The sequence below is a fragment of the Rana temporaria genome, chromosome 5 (genome assembly GCF_905171775.1).
Source record: "Rana temporaria chromosome 5, aRanTem1.1, whole genome shotgun sequence".
Classification (NCBI taxonomy): Eukaryota; Metazoa; Chordata; class Amphibia; order Anura; family Ranidae; genus Rana; species Rana temporaria.
The window spans coordinates 32,560,221-32,574,690 of NC_053493.1; the positions used below are offsets into that span (position 1 = coordinate 32,560,221).

Here is a 14,470-nt window from a genome sequence, read left to right on the forward strand (position 1 = left end):
CCACTCCTCATCCCCTTACATGCCACATTTGGCATGTAATTTTTTTGGGGGGGGAGTGGGGGCTTCAGGAGGAGTGGGACTTCCTGTCCCACTTTCTCCTTCCGCCGAGAGGCTGGTTAGGCGATTAAGCTTAATCGCCTACAGCAGCCCCTCCCTGTAGGCGATCGCCTAGGACACATCACAGGTCCTAGGCGATCTCCTGTCCAATCAGACGGCACAGTGCCGCTCGCGCATGCGCAGTTGGTGCCCGGCAGTGAAGCCGAAAGCTGTCACGGCCGGGTGCCCACAGTTGAAATGAAGACGCCGGCCGGGGAGGGGGGGAGAGGAGCGGAGCCCCGGCCGGTGCGTCGCTGGAGCAGGTAAGTGTATGTTTATTAAAAGCCAGCAGCTACACTTTTTGTAGCTGCTGACTTTTAATAAACATAAAAATTGTCTGGAACACACCTTTAAAGCAATCCACTGAGCCGGCCAGAACCACATTGGTCCAGCTTGATATCCACTTGCAGACCCACCTACCGCAGGCTCCCTGCACCCGAGGGGCCCCGCTGCACTTCAAGTTAGGGGGCGCGCACGTGCCGTCCTGGTTGAGCTGCCATTCGCTACAGCAAATACAGAGCTGCATTATTATGTGTTTTATACACGCATTGATTTTAGCTCAACAGGGACGGTTCAGTTAAATCAGCAAATCAATATACTAATGTATTCCTCCATTGGAAAGTAGCGTTGTCCAGGATCTCTGAGCCAGGTACTAAGCCAAACGCACGGCTCAGAAAAGCCGGTAAGATATGAATATTCACCTTTTCGATGGCGCATCCCCGGTCTGCTCATCCACATAATCCCGCTTCAGCTCCTCCGGAACGTCGCTGTCGCTGTCGTACTCCTGATAAGCACTTTTTTCCAGCTCATCAGATTCATACTGTGAAAAGAGAACACAAAGAAAGACACTCCATTTGTTACTTTTACAGAATTTGCAACTTACTTCAATCCTGGCAGAAAACACGGCTTTTTTACAATGATGCCAGAGAGAGAGAAAGAAAAGATTTGCTCTACATTCAGACAGGTACAAATATTGAAGCTGCCATTGTGATAATGACTGCCACACACTGAGCCTCTGCAGCAGGAGCGGAAGAACCTTCATCTCCAATATAATGCACAATACATAAAACATTGACGACAGAATACTGTAAAACAATCGATAGGACGCGCTTTATCCATGTTCCCTTCTGCTGTGCAGAACTTTACAAATGTTTTCTGAAGAGGACAAAAGGAGGCGACAAGGATTCCTGACTTCAAAGCCTATTGTGTGACTTACAAATTAAACTTTACTACAATTTTTAAATCCATATTTCAAAAAAGGGCGAGAAAACATGTACTCAGCCTCCCACTTGGCACTGCTTGGCACTGCACAGGCATTGCAATACATGGAAACTAGGGTTGTCCCGATACCACTTTTTTAGGACCGAGTACAAGTACCGATACTTTTTTTCATGTACTCGGCGATACCGAGTACAAGTACTCGCGCAAATGCTCAGTATCGGTCCCGATACCGATACTAGTATCGGTATCGGGACAACCCTAATGGAAACACCTGACCAAGAACCAGTGTTGCCAACCTGCCAGATTTAAATTTACTGACCTGCCACACAAAATTTACTGGCACAGCCAAGTTTTTACTGCCATTTCCAAAAGTTACAAAATAACAGGTTTAAAGGGTCACTAAAGGAAAAAAAATAAAAAATAAATAACAAACATGTTATACTTCCCTCCACTGTGCAGTTCGTTTTGCACAGAGTGTCCCCGAACCCTGTCTTCTGGGGTCCCTCGGCGGCTGTCTCTGGTCCTCCCCGCAATTAGTAACCACAGTCATGCGAGAGCTTGCATGGTGGTCACTAATTGCGGGCGCGCTCCCGTGATACAGCGAGCGGCCATAGCCGCTCGCTGTATCACTCAGCCCTGCCCCTCGGCGCGCCGCATCACTGGATTTGATTGCCATTGGCTGGCGCTGCTCTCAATCCATCCGCTATAGCCAATCAGCAGCCAGGCTGAGCGGCGAAGAGCATATCGGGACCGCGTGGGTCTTTCGAGGGGTCAGGTAAGTATAACGGGGGCTCGGGGGGGGGGGGGGGGGGGTTTTCGGCAGCAGCAGATGTTTTTTCACCTTAATGCATAGATTGCATTAAAGGTGAAAAAAAATTTCCTTTACAACTCCTTTAAGTGCAAATTTCAGTATTCAAGCTACAAACAAGTACGATATACAATTAGGAATGTGATTTAACCACTTGCTTACTGGGCACATATACCCCCTTTCCTGCCCAGGCGAAATTTCAGCTTTCAGCACTGTCATGCTTTGAATGACAATTGCGCGATCGTGCATCGTGGCTCCCAAACAAAATTGACGTCCTTTTTTTTTTACCACAAATTGAGCTTTCTTTTGGTGGTATTTGATCATCTCTGCGGTTTTTATTTTTTGTGCTATGAACAAAAAAAGAGCGACAATTTTGAAAAAAAAGTTTTAGTTTTTGCTATAATAAATATCCCAATTTTATTTATTTTTCTAAATATTTTTTTCTCAGTTTAGGCCGATATGTATTCTACATATCTTTGGTAAAAAAAAAAAAAATCATACAGTGATTGGTTTGCGCAAAAGTTATAGTGCCTATAAAATAGGGGATAGAATTATTAATGTTTTTTAATTATTATTTTTTTTGCGATTTTTGTCAGGACTGCAATATTACAGCGGACACATCAGACACTTTTTTGGGACCATTCACATTTATACAGCGAACAGTGCTATAAATATGCACTGATTACTGTATAAATGTGACTGGCAGGGAAAGGGTTAACACTAGGGGGCCATCAAGGGGTTAATGTGTTCCCTAGGAGTGATTCTTACTGTGGGGGGAGGTGACCGATGGTTGTCCCTATGTACAAGGGACACACCATCGGTCTTCTCTCCCTGACAGGACGTGGATCTCTGTATTTACACACAGAGATCCACGTCGCTGGCTCTGTAACTGGCGATCGCGGGTACCTGGCGGGCATCGCGCCCGCTAGGCACGCGCATCGGGACATGAGTGATACCGCAGGCGCGCGCCCCCCAGGGGCCGGGAGGAGCCGAGGACATCAATAGACGGCCTCCTGGCATTGTAGAGCCACCTTGTGGCCGTCATTTCGGCAGCAGCAGATGTTTTTTCACCTTAATGCATAGATTGCATTAAAGGTGAAAAAAAATTTCCTTTACAACTCCTTTAAGTGCAAATTTCAGTATTCAAGCTACAAACAAGTACGATATACAATTAGGAATGTGATTTAACCACTTGCTTACTGGGCACATATACCCCCTTTCCTGCCCAGGCGAAATTTCAGCAGCAGCAGCAGATGTTTTTTCACCTTAATGCATAGATTGCATTAAAGGTGAAAAAAAATTTCCTTTACAACTCCTTTAAGTGCAAATTTCAGTATTCAAGCTACAAACAAGTACGATATACAATTAGGAATGTGATTTAACCACTTGCTTACTGGGCACATATACCCCCTTTCCTGCCCAGGCGAAATTTCAGCTTTCAGCACTGTCATGCTTTGAATGACAATTGCGCGATCGTGCATCGTGGCTCCCAAACAAAATTGACGTCCTTTTTTTTTTACCACAAATTGAGCTTTCTTTTGGTGGTATTTGATCATCTCTGCGGTTTTTATTTTTTGTGCTATGAACAAAAAAAGAGCGACAATTTTGAAAAAAAAGTTTTAGTTTTTGCTATAATAAATATCCCAATTTTATTTATTTTTCTAAATATTTTTTTCTCAGTTTAGGCCGATATGTATTCTACATATCTTTGGTAAAAAAAAAAAAAATCATACAGTGATTGGTTTGCGCAAAAGTTATAGTGCCTATAAAATAGGGGATAGAATTATTAATGTTTTTTAATTATTATTTTTTTTGCGATTTTTGTCAGGACTGCAATATTACAGCGGACACATCAGACACTTTTTTGGGACCATTCACATTTATACAGCGAACAGTGCTATAAATATGCACTGATTACTGTATAAATGTGACTGGCAGGGAAAGGGTTAACACTAGGGGGCCATCAAGGGGTTAATGTGTTCCCTAGGAGTGATTCTTACTGTGGGGGGAGGTGACCGATGGTTGTCCCTATGTACAAGGGACACACCATCGGTCTTCTCTCCCTGACAGGACGTGGATCTCTGTATTTACACACAGAGATCCACGTCGCTGGCTCTGTAACTGGCGATCGCGGGTACCTGGCGGGCATCGCGCCCGCTAGGCACGCGCATCGGGACATGAGTGATACCGCAGGCGCGCGCCCCCCAGGGGCCGGGAGGAGCCGAGGACATCAATAGACGGCCTCCTGGCATTGTAGAGCCACCTTGTGGCCGTCATTCTACAATGGCCAGGATTGCAAGTGGTTAAGGTAGTTATTTACGATATAGTAAGTAGCTCAGGAACAGGACTTAGGAGGGCAAATAATTAGAATTTGCTCACAGACATGAAATTGACATCTCACAGACACAACACATCCCCTCCTGAGTCACAGTGACAGTCCACTCCAGTCCAGTCTCCAAACAGCACTGACAGTCCACCTCCCGGCTTGCCTTGCCCCTGTCCCCGCACACGAGGCCCAGCCACTCTGCTCCTTTGCACCATGACATCACAGGATATGTTCAGGCACCGCCTCTGCCAGACCCGCTCCTGCCGGCGTTTTCACTAACAGGCACTTGGATGGTATTACTGGCAACCTTTTCCTGCCACTGGCATTTACTGGCAGGAGAAAAGTGCCTGTTTTTTACTGACTGCCAGTAAAAATACTGACAGTTGGCAACAATGCCAAGAACACCACCATGGGAGGGGATTTTAAGGCACCAATAACCATCAACAAATGTCAAATGGTCAATGTGGGTGCAATGTGGGTGTAAGGCACTGTTGCCTCTGTCTGCTAGTCTAAGGAGATTTGGAGTGAGATTTGGTGAGCATATTACACCACCCCAGGTCTGCATATGCTTAGACAAGTGCTCCAAAGTGCTCCTTGTTTACAGCACTTGTCTTCAGCATATGCAGACCTGGGGTGGTGCAATATGCTTCATTAACCACTTAAGGACATATACATCATCACTTTGAAGATGAATATCTCGGTAACGGCAGCAGCTGCTGCCACAACCGAGATATCCATATTTTCCGTAGAAGGTCCTGTAAACGATAACGGTGGTCTCGGCGGCGGATTTGCCGCAAGATCACCGTTATTGGTGGTGGGAGAGGGGGCCCCCCTCCCGCCGCTCTCCCGCGCAGCGTCGGAGGCGATCGGGTCCTTAGCGCTGCTTGCCATGGATACGAGTGAGGGCAAGATGGTCCCCACCCGTCTCCATAGCATAGCAGGGCGGAAGCGACGTCAAAACGTTACTTCCGCCCATGTGTCCTAAAGGCACATTTTTTTGTTGTCATTTTTTTCAAATGACAATTTTTTTTTTCTATTGCATTTTAGTCTAAATATGAGATCTGAGGTCTATTTGACTCCAGATCTCATATTTAAGAGGACCTGTCATTGATTTTTCTATTACAATGGATGTTTACATTCCTTGTAATAGGAATGAAAGTGACCCTTTAAAAAAAAAAAAAAAAAAAAAAAAAAACGTAAAAATAAATAAAATCAAGTAAAATAAATGACAAAACACATATTTTTTTTTAAAAGCGCCCCGTCCCGACGAGCGAACGCATATGTGAGTAGCGCCCGCATATGAAAACAGTGTTCAAACTGCACAAGTGAGGTATCACCGCAATTGTTAGAGCGAGAGCAATAATTATTGCCCTAGTTCTCCTCTGTAACTCTAAAGATGCAACGTATAGAATTTTTTAAATGTCGCCTATGGAGATTTGTAAGGGTAAAACTTTGACACCATTCCACGAGCAGGCGCAATTTTGAAGTGAAACATGTTGTGTATCATTTTACTCGCGTAACATTTTTTAAATGACATTTTTTAAAAACAACGTTTTTTTCATGCCGAAAAATGATCGTGTGTACGCGGCATTATACTGTAAATAAGAAAGTTTTTGTTCTGCTGTGCATAATTGATCTGTGAATTTGTAAAACAGTGTGGTATATTTCTAAAGCAGTGAATGTGATGTTCACCAAACATTCACTGCAGGTGTATCTTCCTGGTGCATGCTTCTGAAACTTCAGTGATTTACCAGCTGTGAACGTCACATTTACTGCTTTTTATATAGTTCCCTATGTACTTTTCATGTGTGGTTAGTGTAAAATGTATAAAAATCATGTTATAAAATATATTCGGAAAAACTTTATTTAGTGTGCTTACTTTCATAATACTACTTGTCCTCTAATTTTCCCAACAGTTTGCTTGTTTTGCTCTACGCCCTTGAACATGGAGGACATAAAAACCCACACTATAGAGGACAGGCACCTCTCTCTGCTTATCATGTTCATAGAGACAGCAGCTTATCCAAGGCTGCTTTAGGCCATAGTTTAGTTTATAGAACTGACTTCTGGTTTTATCAGCATCTTTGCCTATAAACGATATCTTACCCCATTGGATGTCAGCACATCCTCCGTTTCATCTTCCTTCATAGAAGATTGTATCTCAAAAGGATTGCCTTCGCTGATATACTGATCAAACAATGACATTGTGGCAGAGTCGGTCGCAGACGCTTGTTTACTCGGTGACATCGACGGGGAACGAGACTGGTTCAAACACTTAAATTCCTACAGATGGGAATGAAAAGAAAATTCAAGAGATTAAAAACAAAACTTTAAAAATGTTTATTGGGGAAGTATATTTAAGGTTGTAGTTTAATCTGATGTGCCGGCGGCTGCACCGGGTTATTCTCCCAGGACACCATACACAGCTGTAGCTATCTGATGCTTAGCATCGTGGCTGTGGGGGAGGAACAATGAGGGGGTGCCTGCGCATCGGCAAGCATTAGCATAATCACAAAGGTGTTTATGGTCTGAACCCAATTAGAAACACTTAAATACTCACCTATATTGCATTACAACACATCTCTCCGACCCTGGGTTCTGGTATGACACGAGAGTCGTACGACTCCCATCCAACTTTAAAGCGGTTCTCCACCCTAAAGTGAAGTCCCGCTGATCGGAACCCTCCCCCCTCCGGTGTCACATTTGACACCTTTCAGGGGGAGGGGGGTGCAGATACCTGTCTAAAGACAGGTATTTGCACCCACTTCCGGCCCGGCATTCACGGCAAAAGAAGGGCATTGCGTCACATCCCGTCCCGTCCCCCCCCGTTGTGTTCTGGGAACACTCGGCTCCCAGCACACAGCGGGAGCCAATCGGCGGGCGCGGCGCGACTCGCGCATGCGCCATAGGGAACCGGGCAGTGAAGCCGCAGCGCTTCACTTCCTGGTTCCCTCAGTGTGGATGGAGGGGGGAGCAGCAGGGTGACGAGCGATCGCTCGTCCTCTGCTGCGGACACCTCTGGACTCCAGGACAGGTAAGTGTCCTAATATTAAAAGTCAGCAGCTGCAGTATTTGTAGCTGCTGGCTTTTAATATTTTTTTTTGGCGGAACATCCGCTTTAATTAACGGGATCTGACTTTGATCCTGACAATAGCAGGCCCTTTGAGTCTGGTATGAATCTTGAGAAGGAACGCCAAAAAAAAAAAAACGGCATGGCGTTCCCCCCAAAATCCATACCAAACCCTTATCCGAGGCACGCAGCCTGGCAGGTCAGGACAGGGAGATGGGTGAGCCCCCCCCCCCCCACCCCACCCCTATCCTCCTGGACCAAACCAGGCCACATGACCCCAACATCAATCAATCAGATTCCAATCTCTCCACCATGGCCAAGACCAAAGAGCTGTCCAAGGATGTTAGGGACAAGATTGAAGACCTACACAAGGCTGGAATAGACTACAAGACCATCGCCAAGCAGCTTGATGAGAGGGTGACAACAGTTGGTGCAATCATTCGAAAATGAAAGAAACACAAAAAATCTCCCCTCTGGCTGGGGCTCCATGCAAGATCTCACCTCGCAGAGTTTCAATAATGAGAACAGTGAGGAATCAGCCCAGAACTACATGGGAGAATCTTGTCAATGATCTCAAGGCAGCCGACACCATAGTCACCAAGAAAACAATTGGTAACACACTACGCCATGAAGGACTGCAATCCTGCAGGTCCCCCTGCTCAAGAAAACACATTTACAGGTACATCTGAAGTTTGCTAATGAACATCTGAATGATTCAGAGGAGAACTGGATGAAAGTGTTGTGATCGAAGGAGACCACAATCTAGATCTTTGCCATCAACTCGACTCGCTGTGTTTGGAGGAGGAGGAGGAGGAGGAATGCTGCCTATGACCCAAAGAACACCATACCCACCATCAAACAGAGGTGGAAACATTATGCTTTTAGGGTGTTTTTTTCTGCTAAGGGGACAGGACAACTTCACAACATCAAAGGGACAATGGACATGGTCATGAACCGTCAAATCTTGGGTGAGAACCTTCTTCCCTCAGCCAGGGCATTGAAAATGAGTCGTGGATGGGTATTCCAGCATGACAATGACCCAAAACACACAGCCAAGGCAACAAAGGAGTGGCTCAAGAAGAAGTCGATATCGAGCCTTTGCATGAGTACTTATACAAATGCTCCAAAGCTTGACCTGATACCTGGGCAGTCAGGGATGATTAATGCGGTGGTAGGAGGAGTTACAAGCACCGATCATCCCTGTATAAATTTCAATAAAGCAGCCGACAGCCGCTTCTCCTCCTCCCCCCACAACTTTCCGTGCTCCTCCATTCCCCCCTCTCCCGGACCTGTCAGGATGGAGAGCGGAGGAAGGAGCCGGTAAATCTGTAATTTACGGGCACCTTCCTTTTCTGAATGCGCACCTCAAATTTATGTTATAGTAAACTGTGACAGGTCGTCCATTTGTTTGTGAAAACTTGCAAAGTTACAAAAAGTTCCCGCCAATATGAAATGTTTATTTAACCACTTAACACCCGCCCGCCGTCAAATGACGGCGGGCGGAATGCTCTATTGTTCTGACAGGACGTCATATGACGTCCTGTCATTTAAAGCCTCTACAGTGCGCGTGCCCAGTAACTGAGCAGGAATGTGGAGCACTGTGTGTAAACACAGAGCTCCACGTCCTGTCAGGGAGAGAGGAGACCGATCTGTGTCTCTGTACATAGGGACACAGATCGGTCACCTCCCCCAGTCACCCCCCTCCCCCTACAGTTAGAACACACCCATGATACACATTTAACCCCTTCCCCGCCCCCTAGTGGTTAACCCCTTCCCTGCCAGTCACATTTATACAGTAATCAATGCATATTTAAAGCACTGTTCACTGTATAAATGTGAATGGTCCCAAAAATGTGTCAAAAGTGTCCGATGTGTCCGCTATAATGTCGCAGTCCCGAAAAAAAACGCAGATCGCCGCCATTCCTAGTAAAAAAAAATAAATAAAAAAAAAATCATTATGTCCCCTATTTTGTAGGCAATATAACTTTTGCGCAAACCAGGTTATTGCGATTTTTTTTTTTTACCAAAAATAAGTAGAATAATACGTATCGGCCTAAACTGAGAAAAATATATATATATATTTTTTTAAAAAAATGGGATATTTATTATAGCAAAAAGCAAAAAATATTGTGTTTTTTTTCAAAATTGACGCTCTTTTTTTGTTTATAGCCCAAAAAATAAAAAACGCACAGGCAATCAAATACCACCAAAAGAAAGCTCTATTTGTGGGGAAAAAAAGACGTCAATTTTGTTTGGGAGCCACGTCGCGCAATTGTCAGTTAAAGCGACGCAGTGCCGGAAGCTAAAATCTCGTCTGGGCAGGAAGTGCACAGTAGGCAAGTGGTTAAAAGAATACCAGTAACGTTAAGATTTTTCAAAATCTGTATGCAAATCGTATTTCCCCCAAGGATTTGCTCTACTTACAAGTTACATTCGCAATCATAACAATTTAGTTATGACGCTGCATCATAATATCAGTGTGTAACCCTGCTGCACGCTCCGGAGGACAGGACAAGGATAATCCTTTCACCAGTCTCTCCTCTTAATTTATTTTATAGTTAAATCAGCAAGACATGGACACAATGTTGTAGAAAGACATTATCACAGCCGTCACAGTGTCAGAAGTTCAATTTGTGTATTAATCTTTAATATGCGGTGAGATAGAGAGAATGGTACTATAGATGAGAAGAGGAGGACCAGAGTCCGTGATCATATTATTCATGTTCCTGGCCACTAATGTTTTTTTTATGAACCACAAACTCTACTAATGACTTGTCTATTGGCCACCAACATCAGACGACACTACTGTGTGTTACAAGAGATCAGAGTCTAACCCTCTTCTAGGAAAGCGTTCCCACTCTTTATATGTCAATAAGGGATGACCAAATCTGCCCACGTTCAGTTTGAGCCAGGTTTGGCGACCCCAGCAGAAAGTCTGTGAACCTCCAACTTACACCAATCACCACTGAAGTCTATGGGAAACCTATTTTTTTTTGGGGCGCTAGGGGAGGTATTAGAAAAAAGCCCTAATTTTCTTGATCCTCCATCCCTTGGACATCATTCCAGTCCATTTAAATGGAAGCAGAACGGTACTATTTAGGTTCCCTAGGAGTCTAGAAATCAATCTGATATGACATTGTTTAAATTTATGTGCTTGCCAACCAATCTCACAGCGATGGTCCTGTGCTTGTCAACCAATCTCACAGCAATGGCCCTGTGCTTGTCAATCAACCTCACTGCGATGGCCCTGTGCTTGTCAACCAACCTCACTGCGATGGCCCTGTGCTTGTCAACCAATCTCACTGTGATGGCCCTGTGCTTGTCAACCAATCTCTCTGCGATGGCCCTGTGCTTGTCAACCAATCTCACTGTGATGGCCCTGTGCTTGTCAACCAATCTCTCTGCGATGGCCCTGTGCTTGTCAACCAATCTCACTGCGATGGCCCTGTGCTTGTCAACCAATATCACTGTGATGGCCCTGTGCTTGTCAACCAATCTCACAGCAATGGCCCTGTGCTTGTCAACCAATCTCTCTGCGATGGCCCTGTGCTTGTCAACCAATCTCACCGTGATGGCCCTGTGCTTGTCAACCAATCTCTCTGCGATGGCCCTGTGCTTGTCAACCAATCTCTCTGCGATGGCCCTGTGCTTGTCAACCAATCTCACTGTGATGGCCCTGTGCTTGTCAACCAATCTCTCTGCAATGGCCCTGTGCTTGTCAACCAATCTCTCTGCGATGGCCCTGTGCTTGTCAACCAATCTCTCTGCGATGGCCCTGTGCTTGTCAACCAATCTCACTGTGATGGCCCTGTGCTTGTCAACCAATCTCACTGCAATGGCCCTCAAGAACTTCAATTTTTGGTTATGTAGGTATTAATGTATTTCTTGATTAGGTCATATGTGTATATATTGATTTGATCCTTCTCTTCAGCCAAGATCACGTGACCGGTGATTTCTGCTACAAAAAGATATCTCGCACTTTCCAATACTTAGGACAACAAAGAGGAGTTCTGTGACAAGTCATAAAACCTCTATTGACCTCCTGGAGATGATTCTCTTTTCTATGGAGAAAAGGTAAGCATTCTACACTGTGCATGTTAGGTTGCTGCATTGGAGACAATATTTCAACTGATCCAGAGAGGAAAGCCAGGACCTGGACAACTGCTATTAAAAGCCACATGTCTCTAACCATACCGAATAGTTCCCACAAAGTCTTTAACACACTTACATGTAACTGTATAATGCTGAAACTGGACTTGACTGGGCACAGCTCCCACGTTTCATTTTCGAGGAACATTCGGAGCTCCTCAAGCCGCGTTCTGTAAAACAGATAACACTCTGCAATTAGCAGAAAGCAGAAAATGACAATGACAACATAAAAACATTGTGAAAGTTCATAATGGCCTGAAACCTGAGGCCTAATCTCTTTTGACTGGAAAATGAATAAATTAGCAGTAACATGAAAATGTCTTGAACAGACGGGAAAAAAAAATCAGTGATTCGAGAGACACACAGAGGACAGTCGAGGACTTAAACACTAAAAAGCTTTATTCTGTCCTTGCATTCATCCTGTGCACTTTACTAAGTACAAAGGAAAATGACAATTCATTAATCTTTCAGAATCACCCAAATGAGGCACTTTTGGTGCCCTCTCAGCAGAAAGGTTTTGAGACTATTCAGATCAAGCAGATTTATACTAACTACACAAACACGCCGAAGAAAAGAGAGCGAAACAAAAGCTGCAATTAGAATTACACTAAATTAGTCAGCCTATACTGCACACTTGCACCTATTAATAGCATACAATTGCCACAATAAATAAATAATTAGCACCGAGGCTGTATGCTCCAAAATAAAATCAGCACGTGGTTTCTGATCATTTTTATTGTAAAATAGTCTCTTAAAAGGTAAGGACTAGTCTTTTTATTTTAAATAACCAGAACTAGGGATATACTGGATGTACGGTAAATACATTAATCAGTACCGGTTTATGATTTAAAACTGACCCTACCACTCCTTTTCACTGCACCTCAACTCCCCCCCCCCCCTCCTAGATTCCATCTAAATCAACCTAAATTGCTTGACACATGACAGGGTGTGTTGCTATGGCTATTTTAGTGATTTTTTAGAACGTAAATATATTGCAGGAAGCATTTTTGCTTACCACGCATGTTTTTTAAAAGCTAGGATTCCCCTTATTCCTTGGCTAATGAACTTGTTGGACTGGATTAATGAAGGACAGGAAATTATATTGGGAGAAAGTATATGGAGAGCAAAAAGGGACTTGAATACCACCTTGTGCTGAGGAAACAAAGGGAGTAGGTTTTGTAGGACTCCATAAAGACACAACAAGAAAGGACTGTTCCAGAAGAGACTGCCTGAGGATGATGCTATTGCCTGATTTCCTGAAATCACTCGTAGTGAGTAGAGCCTGGGGTCTTGGTTGTCTACGGAGATCATGAAGTCGCTATAACCTGAGCCAAATAACTTCTGTGTATTCATATTGTACACAGACTCATGTACTTGAAAGTTTAGGTAGTGTGTGCATGTGTTTAAGATATATCGGTCAATCCTGTATTGTCTTGTATTGTATTCCTATAATTGTAAATCATTTGTATTACAGAATTTTGTTTAGTAAAAGCACATTAATACACTACAGAGGTTTTATTGCTTCCTTGCTTTTATGGCAAAGAACCCTAAAAACTGCAGTGCAGGATGGTCCCTCTCGGATGGTTCACAGAGCTCTTTAGTGGCAAAGAAAGTTCACATTCGCTTCCAGCAGAGTGATTCTGATGTGTATGTGTGATCATGCTGGACTAAAAGAAACAGAGTGTTTGTACTATCGCATATAAAATAAAAGGGAGCCCTCCTTCAAATGGGCTATTTTGCAATGAAGGTATTATATAGGTTGACCTTGTTCTGGTCCCAAAGACTGCACTCGAGGGGAAAAACTCAAGGGTGAATAATTGGGGTGTGCCCAGTTCACAAGTTCATGACACTCCTTTTCCCTCTTTTTGGAGTGTTCCTCACAGGGTCTTAAAGACGTAAAATGGTGGTGGCATAACGCAAGGAGCAGCAACAAGACTGGTTGGCATATACCAGGTCTGCAAGTGTGGATGGAGGAATCTGTTAGATAGTCTATCAATGTATCACCTGCCTTCGTCATAAAGTCAGGAAAAGTCAGGTCCCGGTAACAAGGGTGCACGGAGGAGGCCTTTTGGTTAACAATGGTATAAGAGGGCATATCTTCTGGTGTCTACTCTTAGGCAGGACCTGGGGTAGATGTTTTGTGAGGCAGAGGCACAGACTGGCTGCTTTGGATTCCCCCAGGTCTGCCCTGAGCCGTAGCTATAAGGAGGAATCAGTAAGAAAAGAGCGATCACCCAAGATCATGACCATAGGCGAGTTTCTGCAGTCTCAACCAATTGCTGACCGATGTGTGTATATAAAAATCCTGTCAGGATATGGTTGTCATTTTTTTCAGCCAGTGATCAGCTGTTTGGTAAAATTGATCCGGAAGGCTTAACAGCCACCTAATCAGTTTTAGAGCCCTGTTAAGGGCCTCCTCCGCTCCTGCCACCATCAGCGGTGGTTCCTGCATTCTCCTGCACCTCTGGGGAGCTGCGCCAAGCAGCCAGGACCGACTTTACACAGAGGAAATGGAGGAATCCCTTCATCTGCTCTTTGACAAATGAACCGGAAGGTCAGAGTGGTCTTTCCCTGGGTTCGTATATATAAAGTAATTGCACCACACATGTGAGGTATTGTCACAAACATCGAAGTGAGAGCAATAATTCATGATTAACTCTAAACTGATGACTCAAAGACTTATAAAACCTCATGTATGGACAATTTCAGGTACCATTGTTTGTCGCCATTTCACGGCCATGCACAATTTATCCTGACATTTTTGGTATCTATTCACTCAACGCAACAGCATCTTTGATAT

At 44.3% G+C, this 14,470-nt stretch overlaps 1 protein-coding gene across 1 annotated transcript in view; it reads right to left on the minus strand.

The window, feature by feature from the left end:
- Nucleotides 1–14,470, minus strand: part of VPS50 (VPS50 subunit of EARP/GARPII complex) — a 302,084-nt gene that overhangs the window by 48,275 nt on the left and 239,339 nt on the right. Inside the window, exons 17-19 of the mRNA XM_040352336.1 lie at nt 11,750–11,840; nt 6,558–6,734; nt 798–916 (exon numbers count right to left, since the gene is read on the minus strand). Coding sequence (XP_040208270.1) covers nt 798–916; nt 6,558–6,734; nt 11,750–11,840 — 387 coding nt within the window. The remainder of the gene's footprint in view (nt 1–797; nt 917–6,557; nt 6,735–11,749; nt 11,841–14,470) is intronic.